The sequence below is a fragment of the Ciconia boyciana genome, chromosome 6, assembly GCF_034638445.1.
Source record: "Ciconia boyciana chromosome 6, ASM3463844v1, whole genome shotgun sequence".
Classification (NCBI taxonomy): Eukaryota; Metazoa; Chordata; class Aves; order Ciconiiformes; family Ciconiidae; genus Ciconia; species Ciconia boyciana.
The window spans coordinates 36,472,784-36,489,511 of record NC_132939.1 but is presented as its reverse complement, the minus strand read 5'-3'; the positions used below and the strand labels follow the sequence as shown (position 1 = coordinate 36,489,511).

Here is a 16,728-nt window from a genome sequence, read left to right as displayed (position 1 = left end):
GAAAATACATAATCGCAGTGCCCAATCAGAATTTGTTACTTGAACAGAAAAAAATATTTTTCTGGAAATAGAGTTATGAAGGTGGAACTGACAGAGAGGCATGAAGGCACGGAGAGATGCATGAGAAAGGACGTAACAATTCTTTACGTAGTTGCAGTAACCTAGATCAAACAATTCATGTGAAATTGATTCACACATTTGAAGAGGCCAGGAGGTAACTCTCTGTCTTTTTAGGCAGCCAGGTATGTTACGGAATCACAGAAGTCCCCCTGTTTATCCTCCCTATTCTCATGTCAGAGAGTGTAGCAGTTTTGATCAGAGTTTCTGGCCAGTACACTTGGATGTTGTTTTTTTGTAACATTTCTTAATTTCTTGGTATAATCCCCCCAAGAATAATATGAAACAGAAAGTAGTTAACATAAAATTGAAGGGGGCTAGCCTTAATGGAATTTATTTCTTATTTTCTTTCCCACTGGACTACCTCAACAATCCTCTACGGTGCATTCCAACAGGCAAATGAGGAAATGTGGATCAAAACTCCTGTTCTGTACCAGAAATACATTAAAAAGTGCAATAGACTGGATGCATGCCCAGGTAGCTACTGCAGCCTGGCTAAAATTATTAAGAAGAAATCACTCAGCAGTAAAAATCAGATTTGCTGACATTTTCCATGTGGTTGCTAACCTTCTCTGAAAAACGCACTACCTCCTGACATAATGCTATCGTGAGTAGCTTGGTCTATGGCTCTATTTTTCTATTGCACAGTCCCACAACTGCACAGTGTTGATCTTTTATGCAGTATAAGACATAGAGCAGTTGTAGCAAAGCAATGAACTTAACCAATGTTTCCTAAGTGCTAGGCTAGAATTCTAAACATAGAAAAATTTCTTTTACTATGGGGTTAATCTCAACAGATCTACTCTATTTGACAAATCCCTCCCTCTCCATCCTGCTTGTTACCTTGGACACTTCAGCGTATCACGTGCCTTTCCCAATCAGCTTTGCTTTCCACTATTAATGATTTTCGAAAACTGTTCTGTCTTGACACCAGACTACTTGCTTCCCAGACTCTGCTGTAAACTAAACGAATTCCTTTCATAGCAAAGTCTTCATCATCAAGATACTTCATTCTTAGAGAAATGAAGAGAGGCAGCTATGGTCTTTCTATGCTAACTGCTATGAAGCATAAAGACTGTTTGATTTGCACATTCCAGTATATGAGGGAGGAAATTGAGCCCAGATTAAAGTTTTTACGTACTTTCTGACCTGGAACCAATGAAGGGGAATTTGGGACCAGATTTTGCAAGATCCTGCATGAATCCGTGTTATGCGTTTCCACATATATTAAAATGGACAAACAATATGAAATAGTCAAGCGGCAAAATAAGAAATACATTTTATTAAGGCTAGTTGCCTACTCCTGTATGTCATTTACTTTCTGGTTTGTATTATTCTTGAGAGAATGCACAAGGAGAATAAAAAATGTCATGAAAAACTAACACCAATGGCTACTGGCCAGCATCCCTTCTAGTGAGCTTCATAGCTGCAGTAACCAAACTCTTTCTTTTCTCCTTTTCAAAATAGAGTATTTTGCATCTTTCTCATATTCATCTAACTATTCCAATTTTTTTGGGTGAGATAGATAGCTTCGTACCAGACGATGAGTTTTCTTCTAAGCAATTCTGAGCAAGAGTTTCATAAATTAAGGAGCATTCCAAACCAACCACTAATTCCATAATTTCAAAGTTCTTTTTGCCTATCATGGCAATTTAAATAGAAAACATTATGAACATATTTCTGAAAAAACAACATACAGTAATTCCACTGGAAATACAGTAAATGTATATTAATTTATAGTAATTCTTAGGTCTCCATATTATAGTAAAATTAATATAATGTGTTGCATATAATATAATTAAATCTACTAAATATTATTTCCACTTTGAGAATAATCTAAGCCCTTTTCAAAAAGCATGGGCATATCAAATACAGCTAATGAAGTATTAACACAGTTTACACATGATGTCTTTCATATGGGAATCACAAAGTACTTGACAAAGATTATCTTTCACTACAAAAAATAGCAAGAATAGTTATTTAACATTCTGTGTACCAGAAAAGTGAAACACTCTCTGAAAAAGAGATTCACCAACTATTCTAGCATCACATGTCAAGCAGCTAAACTGGGAATAGAACCTAAAGGTTCTGGCACCTAATTCCCTGTTGAAAGCACTAAGCTACATTACATCCAGTTACACAAAACAGCACTGACATCAGCAGAAGTACAGTTTATCCCCTCTAGCATTTTAGAATGTCAGTCTCCATAACACACTCAGTGTTTTCTGTTACAACACAGCAAGTATTAGATTTAATTGCTATTAATTGTAATTAGGAAATGTAAACAGTTCAGTTTAAGCAAATCAATATGGTTTTTTTCTTACAGTATTTCCAACTTAGCATTGACTAGAAATGATGGGAAATTGTGTGTGTGAGAAAAACCTGAATATCTGTGAGTTCCAGCCCTATTTTCAAGCCAGAAGTTTCAGAAAAGCATCTGAGCTTTGGATACTTGCTGTGAGCTGGCAGAAAGATAACAGACAATTTTTCCTTACATTTGCTTAAACCAGCCACAACTCTTTTTTAAACAAACAAAACTGAAAGCAGATGCTTAACGGATGCTCAGTATTATCAGTTAACTCCTAATTTTAGAGAAGCAGCTGAGTTTCCAGACATTTATCTAAACTGAACCTCTGAGCTTGACATTTGTCCAATGCCTATCCTAGTACCATGAATCAAGATGGGTTTCTGTGTTATTTTTACCTATCTTCAGTGTAGAATTTTATAGGATTTCCATTCTAATGTCACAGAAAGTACCACCCACCAATTATAAAGATTCAAATCAATCAGGTGACTGAAGGAGAAATAGGGGCAATAATTATAGGATCTGGCAATCTACTGACAACTCATCTCAGAAAAAGGTAGCTGAAACAGAAGTATCAAAAGATGAGAAGTTAAATTAGACAAAATTAAATGTGTATGATTAGAGAACATAAAACATAATATTATAAAGCAAAAGGAGAACAAGAAAACATAAGAAAAAAGTGGACAAGTAAGTAATCCCTGTGTTTTTGCTCTTTCTAGAATACAAAAAACCTGAAACACCAAAAAAAAGTCCAATAAATTTAATAATTTATATAAATAACTAATTGTCCCAGGACACTGTGCAGGAACATATCCTCTCTTTTTTTAAAAATATATGCATTATTCACAAACATAAGGATAAAATGTTCTGTTACACTGACAAAGATAAATATATATCAATTTCCACATCGATAGGCATAAACAGGGCAAATGTTTGGAGGAAAATGTTTTTCTATTTGAAATGATAATGCACAATTAAATTGCAATTTTCTCTAAAGCAGAACTAATCTTCTTCCAAGATCAACCAGGTATTTTTGTCATATTCCACTGATCAGAAAGGGTAGCTCAGCTTTGCAGGAGAAACCAGGTACCGCGTTGCCTTTATTTTTTGGGACTGTGGGGATATGCATTTGCTATTCCTTCTGCTGGTTTTAGCTGGGGTGGAGTTAACTTTCTTCATAGCAGCTCGTATGGTGCTGTGTATTAGATTTGTGACCAAAACAGTGTTGAGAGCACACCTATGTTTTAGCTATTGCTGAACAATGCTTGCACAGCATCAAGCCCTTCTCTGTTTCTAATGCTGACCCCCACAAAGTAGGCTGGGGGTGCACAAGAAGTTGAGAAGGGCCACATCTGGGACAGCTGGCTGACTTGATGAAAGGGCTATTCCATACCATATGACACCATGCTCAGCATATAAAGCTGGGGGAAGAAGAAGGAAGGGGGGACGTCTGGAGTGATGGTGTTTGTAACCGTTACATTTGATGGAGCCCTGCTTTCCTGGAGATGGCTGAACACCTGCCTACTGATGGGAAGTAGCGAATGAATGCCTTGTTTTGCTTTGTTTGTGCATGCAGCTTTTGCTTTCCCTATGAAATTGTCTTTATCTCAACCCATGAATTTTCTCTCTTTTACCCTTCCGACCTTCTTTCCCAGCCCACCGAGGAGGAGTGAGTGAGCAGCTGTGTGGTGTTCAGCTGCCTACCAGACTAACCACAACAGTCCTCAGGAGACCCAGGGTGTAATAAGAATTACAGAATCTGTGATATGATCATGGAAGACACCATTTGGTTAGGGTCTTGGCAAGACCTGGGTGAAATTGAATTATGTCCAGATCTATACCTGAGTCTATCATTTTGACTGCTCTGCTCTGATGCATTTCGGGCCAGTAGTGCGGAAAGAATACAGACTGTTAGTTTCTGAGCTGCCCTAACAGGGTAATTCACACAGTACAATGAATCAATTATTCTATACAAGATACAGTTACACTGATCTGCTACAACACTTTGGCAAGCAAGATCAAGAAGCATGCTGGAGATCATAATGGTTCTGTAGAAATATATATATAGTACTATCTCAATCTTGATGTTATTGTTAAACTGTAAGTGAAAATTTCCAATTAAATAAGTTGGAAATAAAGATTTCCATTATAATTCTTTTTGTTTTACAAGTTCTGTGGCGAGAAATTTGCAGCTTTAATACTGTCCAAATACAGTTGCAACTAAAAGAAAAAAAAAATCAAATAAATATATCCATTGAGCCCCATGGCCTGGGAGAAGGGTGAAGAAGAATATTAATTTATTTAACAGTACAATTTAATAGGGACTGCTACTTTTAAAGCATCCTGTTTTCACTTATCAAAGTATTTAATAAGATAGCCTCATGAAATAAAGTTATTAAAAAGACATTAGGACAATCTTTACAAAAAGGATTAAGCTAATTCATAAATTATTACAACAATCTGAATAATCACTAATAGTAAGTAAACATTCTGCCTGGATTAGTAGATTCAGATCGTTCACTTGACTTCTCAAACTAAATTGTTAAACTGTTCATGATTTCTGTGAGAAATACTAGGCCTTTGGCAATATTTAATTCTTAACAATTCTTAATACAGTCATCAGAAATGCAGCACTTACTCTGTTTACCCAAATAGTCTGTGCTCCTACAACCTGGGGGGAAAAAAAAGAATCTATTCTCTTATCTATTTTGCATAGCTCCAGAGACAACGGTGCTGGCAGAGCAGTTGACTGGGAACACATAGTCTGGGAAACAGAAGAGACCAGGACTGTTCTTTTCAACAACAGCAACCTGCATTTACATTGTCTTGAACTGACAATCAAATTGTACCTTGGATCTCACCTCTGTTGTCTCCAGACTCTACCCTGGTAAGTCACTTCCTTATGCCTATTTCTGTCTCACACAAGACAAAGTCTTTAAATCTGAATGAGTCAGTTCATAAGCCCACACTATTGATAAAAGATGCCATTACTTCATGTATATATGTGGACTTTCTCTAGAAGGGTATTTTTCACTCTAGTCTTTTATAAACTTGAAGCTTTATATTCCCTGTGATAAATTTGGTGTATGATCAGTATCTTTCTTGTTTTGCCTACCAATAACAATAAAGAACAAAGCAGAAAATAATCAATAGGGAATGGGTGAGATGAAGGGAACAATTATCTTTGACAAGTGATGTCCAAGATCTGTGTAACCACTATTCTTAACATATATTAGGCACATTAGGAACATGATCCATAACAGACAGTAAGAATTTTCAGAGGCTACAGATATTTAACGCAGCTTACATTATGTATAACTTTGTAAACCACTACACTATTTGCCTTTTTTTTTTTTTTCCCCAAATGTGGTTACCTTTCTGGAAGAATTCCTCTAATTTCTCCTTGAAGGGCTGGAGATGTTCTTCAGAAGACTCTCTGCAAACTAACTTCATCTGCTTTTCAGAGGCTACAAAAAGAAGTTGAGAGACATTTGTGGCAGAATTCGTCTACCAGAAGTAGATGTCAACACTGTAGAAGCCTACATCTAAATTAGTCACCTAGACTTACTTTCAAGGAAATGGAAATAAATAAGCACTAAGGAATCCAGCAATTACATTAAAATAAAAAACCAAATACTAGTATAGCATACCAAATAGAAAAATTCTATGCATGTTAAAAGAGTGGACTTCGTCTTTAGGAATTACTTTATCCTAAAACTCCAGCTGCGTGCTGAGACTTGCCACTAACACAGCCTGCCTCATACACAAGTTCTAGATGGTATTTAAAGCTCTAAACTTTGTTTCTGTGGTGAATGGAGGATGCCTTGTATCTGAACTGATTTTAATCACTCAGTGCCAGGCATCCTATACTCAACCATTTTTCCTAACACAGATGCAGGAATTCAGCTTTACTTAAGTATTCAAATTCCAGGCCATGATATGAAATAGTAGAAGCCTGTAAGAAATTTAACTTACATCTAACTGCAATTTGTTTACTATTTAATCTATCTGTTATTTTAGACCTGATGCTATGCCAATTTCTAAAAACTCTAGGTTATTCACCAATGAATTTTAACATTCCTAGAACTTCTAGTAAACTTTGTAGATTCCAGCATTCCACATTAGAGATGAAATGAGACTGATGATAGAAATCAAAATGCAACTACCTTCCATTTAGCAACTGAATTTATGAACTACTATAAGATTTTTTTTTCCACAACTCTTCATTCCCAAGAAGCTAAATTTAGATGGAAATTTATTTTGGAGTTAAACCCAAGAGTTACAGTTTGGCTGCATGAAACATATTCACATCACATTGCTCCTACCATTATATAATTCAACTTATTTTGTATTAATTTCAGGAGAAATTAATACAAAACTGTGGAAACAGAAGTTGAGAATTTGTAATTAAAATGTCATATTAATGTAAGTTCGCAGTGCAGTGAAAAAAGTCAACGGAAGGTTGAAAACAGATGCATACATTTTATTGTACAACTAGTAGCATGCCTAGAATAGTCTTGGACCACCAGGACTTACTAAAAAGACAGCTTTTCAATTAATTAAGATCAGAAATACATTTGGACAGTTGTTGTTACAGAAAAATGCTGAAAAGATACCTGTTCCCACCTAAGTGTATATTTTAATTTAGCATCCCTCCACAACTCATGTAGGTTGTGGACTATGACATTATTGGGGAGCTCCAGAGCTTATGTAAAATGGCCTGGGCTACAGTCTAAGTTTATCTTTAATCTCTAGTCTTGCAACCTGTAGCATAAGGCAGACCTTTGAAACTGTTCAGAGTAAAGTTAATGGATATTTGTTTGTATGCCAGATAGTAGGCAGAATGGAGCATTAATTTAAGCATAACAGATTGGGAAAGTCTTTTACTAGCTGCTCAGTTATGTGTCTTTAATAAATTAAATTAAGCAAAACAAATCAGAAATCAGGGAAGTTTATATGACTTTTAAAGATTATTTTCTTATGATACATGCCTCTTACCATTAAAAATTTGAGCTTTCCATGACTATTATCATACACTGAATGAAATTTATGTATACTTAACATTTATGTTTGTAGAATTAGAAGGAGATTTCTACAGGTATTCAAGCAAATTGTAACACTTTACTTTGGAAGAAGACAGACATATTAGATTTGTATAGGGGAAAAAATCTAGCAAAATAACTGAGACAGTATTGTTAAGTTTCTGATTGGAAGTTTGAACAAAGTAGCAGCTACAAGTTTGTGTTTTTTCTTTGTGTTTAAAAAAATCTCAGAAAATTCTGTAAGGCAATATTTAGAAATTAGATTAGATAAATATAAAATGACAAAAGTGTAAAAGTATTAGTACACATGTTCAGGCATTTGGTACACAGTGACAACAGAATGCACATGACTATTACAATCATGTAAGGTTGCAATGATTGCAAGCTAATAATAATTTTATAATAATCTTATATAAATAAATTTGTATAAATCTGTACAGAAGTAGATTTCTATTAATATGTATTGTAATAATAAGCTTGTAGCTACAGTAGTATCTAAACATACTCTAACATACTCTAGAAAGGTGTTTTCCCAAACATGGTGTTGCTAATGCATTGTCTGGAGTATTGAAAGCTTCCTACATGCTTTAATAACACCAGATTTAGAAAGGTTACTTAGATATGTCCCATGTAAATATTTAAATGACCAAGACTAGGATGAATTGTTTCTAAATTAAAAAGAAAGCACATATAAAACCCCTTCAATAATTTTTTTTTTTTTTTAAATAAAGATGACTAACATTAACCTTAATCAGATGACAAAAGCTACAGGAAAATATGGACAAGAAGAAGTACCAGCATATAGAGAAAAAGCTGATTTGGGTAGTGAATTCTTAAGAAGAATCCTAACATCCTTAACAAGAAGATCAACATTTGGCATGAGGGGAGAGGAAAAGTAAGGAGAAAGGCACAGAAGAGAAGATCAAATGAGACAGATGACATAGAATAAGTGAATCAGGGGTGCTGATTAAAACTCTAAAAGTTTGAGATGAGATGAAATAAGATGAGATACCAGTTTGCATTGCTTAAGTCATCTCGAAACAATGAAACTGAATGAGACGAAGTCAAGTAAATGCTGGCAGACTTTAAGAATTTACATTATTGGAAAGCCTTAAAAAGAGACGTTTGGACGATTCTCTCTGCTAATGATATTTATCTAGATTATATCTAGATAAAACTAAAATCTATCAGTTTTCCTCCTGAAGTTCTTTCAGATAACTGCCAAAATAGACTGAAGGGCTCTGAGAAAGTTTTAGCTTTGAGCTAAAGGAATCAAGGACAAGGGTGATGAAGTGAAACTCTGTTAATCACAAAAGCAATGTATTTTCCCTATACTGCTTAATCCTCCTTTAACTGACTCTGAATTTAGGTTATACTTCACTCAATAACCTATACTTTTGGTCTACAAACAAACAAAAAAAATATCTGGACAACTAAAGGTTAACTAAGTCTGTTTAAAGTCAACTTCACTGAAATATTTGAACAAAACTTGTATTTATTTACTTGTTAACATTAAAAACAAGAGACATCACATAGGTATGGAGTCACTGGCGGAAGGCAGTCATGAACTTCAGCTGGAACTGCAGTCTCAAAAATTTTGTTTTCCTGCTGAAATCTCTCCAGTCTCAGTTTTCCCTTCAATAATGAAATGTCCTATGCAAAATAATGATTCCTTGTCCAATACCTATAAAAAAATGATGGCTAGGACCATCAACTGGATGTATCTTTTAGGATGAAGAACTTTGGAACATCATCAAATTTGCCCGGGGATAGATATGGCAAAGAATGGTGGAAGTCTGTTCAAAGGAATCACAAATCAGATACAAGTAGAGACACACTTGAAAGAGGAAAAATATTTTCATGACAGGGCCTAATCAAAGATTTTGATTAAAATGGCAGTTGTAATTCTGCATATTAAAGTCAGCTGGTCGTAGTCAACCTAGATTTGTAATATTGGTGAAAGTCTACCATACAACTCTACGACCTGCCTCAGTTCTACACAACATAATATAAAGGTTTCTGGTAACTACCATTCATTGAATTTCCTCTTACATAAGTTCTTTTTTTGTTTTGTTTATGCAAAAATTTACTTGAAATATATTGTTTTTAAAAAAAATAATTACCAAGTCATGCCAAACATTACATTAAAAAATTAAAACTGAAAAGTCCTGTTCCATCAGTTGCTCTGATTTTCTTTGCTAAAAATGCTATAACATATGTGAGGCAACATTACATGAATTTTTTATAGTTTGTTCTCATATTCACTACAATATAAACCCTTTCCTTTTTAAAAGAAAATTACTTTAGCAAGGTTTTTATCAGAATGATTCTGAGGTAAAGGATCGTATTATGCATTCCTTCTTTGAAATAAATTCTGAAAAGCTTCTTTCTGAAAAAGCTTCCTTATGAAAAATCTTCTTTCTGAAAAAACTTCTTTCTGAAATTCTGAGGAATCTGACAGCTAGCACACCACAAGTACACTTTTCCTCTCACCATCCCATTCCAAAATAATCATTTGAGAAAATAAACAACCTGTTTCAGCATTACTAAGTTCAAACAGATGCAAATTCTCCATTACTGTAATAAACTTTTGGTTCATTTTCTTGGTACACATTGTATGTTAGTGAAATTAAATGTAATATGCTACTTTGAAAATTGTTTATTTCTAAATGAGCTATTGCAAAAAAAGAAAATACAAGTGTGCAACAGTATTTGAAAGCCCTTAAAAATTGTTGGACGTACATCATGCTTCACCCACTGCAAATCTTGGACACAGAAATGGAAACCATTAGCAAAACATTAAAACAAGGCTGGAAACTGCTGATTATCAGTTTGCCACTGTCTTCAGATTTAATGCAGTCCTTGGCTCAAAAAGTTCTTCAAAAATCCCCAATATAAGTGAAAATATTTACAAAATAGAATGTCTCTCACTTAATGCCTATTGGGCAATAGTCTTTTAAAACTCCACAGACACTTGTAAATCTGTCAAAAGAATCACTGCCCATAAACAAACTTCCACGTAAAGAGCATTTCAGTGTCAATCAGACAGGATTTCGTATTTTTTAAGCACCATTTTTAAAGTAAACGCAAAACCAGAAATAGTTTAATGTTGATAACAGTAAATTACTAACTATTTACTCACCAGAACCCACCAGTAGCATTTACAGGAATCATCCTGACAGTGAAACCAAGTATCAACACCATGAATTCCTATAAACCTGTCACTGACACTATCCCCCATGAGTTATGCCACTGTGAAAGCTGCTAAACCGCCCCCCCGCCCCTTGTCTCTTCAGAGCCTGGCAGGTTATACTGCCAAGCTTGCTATTTTATTTTCTTGTTATAATGCAGGCTTATCTTTTACAGGAGGGTTACTATTTGACAATTCTTTTTTAGAACCCTTACCTCTTCTGTTTCAAAGGGGATTTGAAACCATACCGCAAATGAATTCAACGTAGCACTAAATAACCCCAAACTTCTGTATGAGAGGATCCATGATTTTTTACAGTGCAGAAGCCTGTTACACTACTTGGGCCTATATATCCAAATAAGAATCTAATACACTTCAGATAAAATGCATAAATTTAAATTATTCAGCAAGTGCTATAAAAATTCCTCATGATTCAGTTTGTTTGGTTTTGCTTTATTACATTTTCTTACTTGCAAACAACTTTCCAAGTTAAATAAAGAGATGCATGTTTACCCATTGGACACGGCTGTAGGATTTGGTTATATTCTCTTGTTATTACATGCAACTTAGATACATCCTTACTACAGGTATGCATATAAGAATGTTAGCTTTATTACAATCCATTATATCTGTGCCATCTACAGCTCCTGTGCTTATTTATAACCTTGCAAGTAAATATTTCTTTTCCAATAGAATTTTAAATAAATGTGGAGAAGAAGGGATGAGATTTATCTTGATTTCTTCAGAGTACAATATAAGAATTTTGACAACTTCTAACTGCAAGTGGTTATGCTGCTACTAATCCAGAAAAGTTTCAGAGGCAGTATTTTATTTGCATTTTTGGACACACATTGGTAACCAGTACACATCTCAATGATGGCAACACACAAAGGTTCAAGCACTAACACCCTGGCCAGAGCTGGGCTGACTAATACAGAAGCCTTTGAACCAAATAGAGAGGGAAATACCATGAAGTGGGGTGTGAGGTTTTCTGAGACAAAAGTATCTGAGAAAAAATGTAGAAGAGGATCAAATTGTGGTGGTACTCTATTCTCAAGCTTCGTTTTTATTGTCTTAAATAAAGGTCAACATTTAATGCAAAAAAGTGTTAGCACACATAAAACTAAATCTCCCATTCTAACCTATTAATTGCTTGCATAGTTACGGTTCTGTGAAGTTATTTTCAGCTAATTTAGAAGAAATGTACTTCTATGCACAATTATTTTCTTCACTCATTAATAATTCAGTTTTCTTAAAAAGCCATTTCAGAGGATAGAAGCTAATAAGTAAAACTTAACAGTCCGATGTTCGTCTGTTTGAAGTACATTTTCCTCGTGACACACAGAAACAAGTATTTGTTTAGGTGCTCAAGCTCTCACGTGGAAGTGAGACAGAAAAACATTTCAGTGATAAGTCCTAAGCTGTGGAAAGTGAAATAATTGAATTAGTGGCATAAAGAACACCCTGTAAAGTTCACCTGTTCTAATGGAGTTTTATTGGAAGCCGAGAGTCAGACATCTTGACAATTTGCACAAGTTTGATCAGATATTCTGGCTTTCTCTTTCAGATTTAAGATCTGTGAGGGGGTTATGTTTGTTTCTTTTAAGTTTAACAACATTTTGAACTTTTACAGTATGTGATGGCATGCAGAGGAACTGTCAGGCCTATATCAGTTTCAACTAACCTAAAAGAAAAATTTTTTTTGCTCCTTGTTTTGTCAAAGGCTATCAACATTTTATAGAAATCATTTTAAAACCTTTCTGTTAAGATTGTTTCCTAAGAATACATTTAACAAAATGAACAAAGATTGCTAGTAAAACTAAATATTTTTCACATCATAGCAACATATCTGAGACTCTGGTTAATGTATTCTCTCTAAAATTGTAGTTTACATTCAGCACGCCCTTCAGCAGAGAAGCATACTGCAAGGGACTGAATGGCAAATATAAATGAATATAAAGACTAAACCCTCATAATTTTCCAGTTGAGTCTTTGCAAGATTCTTTAAGTGATTGCAGCACACATTATTAGTAGAAAGTTTTGGTTTAGTGTCAAGATCCAAACATACAGACTTCCGCACATCATTAAGATCTGTCAGGAGTGTAGAAATGTGCGCTAGCAGAACCCACTGACAAATCGGAACATTTCCCTTCTGTCTGAACAGTACAAAAAATGAGTATTTTGAGATTGAAGAGTCTTGTCTGGCTAATTTAGAGGAAGACAAAATTGTTAAGAAGCAATAATAATATTTTTAATCAGATGAGTTAAGATTTTTACAGTGCTAGGAAAAAAAAAAGACCTTTCAAACACAAACCCATTATTAGCGCACTGAACAAGGGATCGGATAGAAGAGAATTGCTGGACAATTGCTGAAACAGTATGTTTATGAGCTGAAATTGTAGAGGCCAGAGAAGCGATCTCCTGTTTCCCTCTGTACTGCTGGATCTCTGATTTTCTGTGCAAGACAGATCATAAAGCTCCACCTAATTAATTCTTCTACCAGGTTTATGGCTTTGGTTCAGCTAGAGCATCCTGCTTAGATTTAAAATCATGTATATTCATAAACTACCTACAATATTAGCAGGAACACTTCTCAAAGCGCTAATTAGCCTCACTCTACTAATTTGTATCCCACTGTCTGAAGTAATGCACTTTCAGTCTTTGATCATTGGCAGTAAATACACGTAAGCGACCGTCTCAATTCTAGCAGAAACCTGCGTTTTCTTTTACTGAATACTCCCTCAAAGAGGAAAAGCTGATGAGATCCACAAATATGAAATCACTGTTCCTCCCAACTCTAGTGTTACATACTCGCCAAATTACATCATTCATTGTCCATCATACACATTGATAGGGACAATATTCCTCCTGTTCCCAGACGTACACTACCTGCCCCAGATGTATACTACAGAGTTATGTAACTAATGCTTAACACGCGCACACGCACACACATTGATTTATTTATATAAAAGGGCACACAGAAAAGTGTGCAGGAAAACATAACTGTGGTATTTCCAAGATTCATTTTAGAATCTTAACGTTTGCAGAATGATTTTTAACAAGAAATTTCCGAGGATTCTTTAGCCAAAGAAAAAAATATAAAAGAAAAAATTAACAGCATGCCATTGTTTAACCAACAGAAAGCTTTCTCCCTCGCCTTTGTGCACATATGCAGACATCTGCTTCCAGGGAATAAACTCTTCTAAAACATCATTGCTTTGCTCCTCTATTATATTTCTGAATCTTATTAAAGCCATTCCATACTAGTGTCTATTATCACAAACTAGAAAATCTAACGGAATTTTAAGAAATGATCCACTTAGAAAAATTTCCACTGAATGTATTCACATATGAACATTACCAATGGAACACTGTCAAAATGTTAGTTTTATTGTAAAATAGAATCCAGTGCACGTATACAAAATGTGTTTTTTAATGCCTGTGTTGTATCTTTGCCAAATCAAAACAAACTGAAATATATCTCATCCTGCTGAGGCAAGAGACTATGCAAAAAGAGGTCAGAAAACTCTGAGAAGGAAGAGAGTGTCATTTTGTCAACTCTCGAAAGCTAACCGTTCCTGTACAAAGCTGTCCTTTGCTCTTTTCCTTACACCATTCTGCATTGCCTCAAAATATATCATGTAAATGTTGGACAGTGCAAAAATATAGCGATACTCACCAGGTACAAAACAATGTGCTCCATTTATGCTAATGTCTAAAGAACATAACACAGGCACCTATCTGGGTCCTCATGTTCTACCACCCAGTTCAAATTTCTATTTGCCTGCACTTCCACAATTTTAAGCTGAATTTTAAAATTTAAATGTGTAATTAACATGAAGAAAATTAAAGTGACTAGTTCCTGGAAAGTATCACACAATTTCTCTGCTCCTGCTGGGAAAATTTTTCTAGAACATGTATGTGACTCAGATGCCTAAATCCCACTTTTAAATTGACTTAAAACATTTCATTTAAATTAGACTAAGGCTTCAGTTGGTTGAAAATATTTTAGAAAAAGACCTTTGGTACTTTTTTGAATACTATCCTCCTGTAATAAATAAACAAGCACCTTTTACTGAGAAACATCTATTGATCCAACAAATTAATTAGAAAGTTAACACTCAAACTAATATAATATTTAGAATTTTCATGATGTGACCCAGCAACCTTGCTGTCTATAAAGCAAATCAAACAACAGACAAAACCTCTCAATATTGTAATCATTGCCCTATTGGTAAATATTGTATCGTGAATTATACTAAAACTGTATTCCATAAAACAGACTTTATCTAAGGCCATATTATGTATGAACTAAATATATAATTCCATCTGAATAAATAAGAACACATTCAATTAATTTTTCGATCTGTGCTTACATAGAAATCCAACAAAAGCTGAAAATGTCCCAATTCATTAATTGAAAACATCAATTAATCTCTAGAGCAAAAATTGTTTATAGCTAACTAGGGGACATTTTGTTGCAAAAACCTTTAATCAGTTTGAAGACTCGGATGGGAACACACACATTTAAGAATTTTAAATTAACTTCTTGTGAATAATACTGATTAAACTTTTCTGCTTTTGTATATTTTCCTATAGGTAAATATATTCCCTTATAATTCTTGGTAAAAATAGATGTGTTTCAGGATTTTAAATCAAGAAAATCAGAGAGTTTTAGTCTTAAATGAGCATGAACTGATTATTTTTTCTTTTTGCAGTTTCCTCCTTGTCTCTATTTATAGTGACAGTGTCTGCAAGAATTGAGAATGACTGACCCTTTTCAATTTCCACCCATTTCTCATTTCTAAATTCTCTTCCATTCTTGTCTTAATTTTGTAACACATATGCACTTTGCAATATAATGTGACACAGAGCTCCCTGAAGAGGCACTGAATGAGAGCAATGTAGATGCAACAGTTTAGTCTGATCTAGTCAGCCATGCTAAGAGACAGGATTAATTAGCTATGATGCTGGTATCGGTATGCTAGTCACATCAGTGCACTGGATTTGTTTCTGTGAAAAAGAATATATATATGTATGACTATATATATACACATATTCATATCTGAAAAAGAATATATATATTGTCATGCCGCTATTTGAGAATGAAAATAAAATGAAGCACTTGAAGAAGAGGCAGAGGAAGCCAGGTATGTTCAGTCTGGTGAAGAGAAAGCTAACTGGGGATCTATTTTTTTGCTTCAACTAGCTAACAAATAGCTATAGAGAAGATGGAGCCAGCCTTTTCTCAGAAATGCACATCTAAAGAAAAAGGAGCAATAGTCACAAGTGGCAGCACAGGAAATTCTCACAAGGGATAAGGAAAAATATTCAAGACAGTGATTCAGCACTGGAACAGGTGCCCAGAGAGGTGTTGGAATTTCCATCTTTAGTTTCAAAACTGAGCTGGCTAAGGTCCTGTACAGCCTGATCTAAATATGAAGTTAGTCCTGCTCAAAGGCTTTGGACCAAAGGACCTCCAGAGGTGCCTTCCAACCAAACAACCCTGCATGTCTCTATGATTTTAAGATCCTTGTAATGCTTCTGTATTAAAAACAATGTGAAAACGGCCAATGTAAAATTGTCATTTCTCAACTTTTCATGCATAGTTTTACTTGCTTCCCTTTTAATTTTTTTATAAGGGTTATACAATTTTACAAGACGGGGTTGCCATAGTTTTGAAGTTTTGATGAAGCTGAAGTTTTGAGGAAGTTCCACTACTTAAATGTGAAAAGTTGGGGATAACACTCTTATGGAAGATATAGATCCGTCAACAATTAGGTTAACAGGCCCCCAATTTGAAACCATGTCTCTTGGAGTACTGAAATCCAACTGATTGTTATAGGTAGCTGATCCATGAATTCTTGTTTCTATTTTAGATTAAATTATTTCCTTTCAGTCATGTATGTGTGTGTGTAAACACCTACATATATACTCAGTTAAGTTAGTAAAAATTTAAAACATATATACAGTACTGAAAAAAATATTAGTATGAAAATTGCAACTAATATCTCTACTGGTGGTCATGAAAGAAGGTGAAAGCAAAAGGTATGTGGATTTTCAATGGGATCAGA

The 16,728-nt window shown here is 34.6% G+C and overlaps 1 protein-coding gene across 1 annotated transcript in view; it reads right to left on the bottom strand.

The window, feature by feature from the left end:
• The window catches only part of LOC140652642 (formin), a 153,940-nt gene that overhangs the window by 41,881 nt on the left and 95,331 nt on the right, over positions 1–16,728 (bottom strand). The window contains exon 13 of the mRNA XM_072863665.1: positions 5,797–5,889. Within this exon, the coding sequence (XP_072719766.1) occupies positions 5,797–5,889 (93 nt within the window). The remainder of the gene's footprint in view (positions 1–5,796; positions 5,890–16,728) is intronic.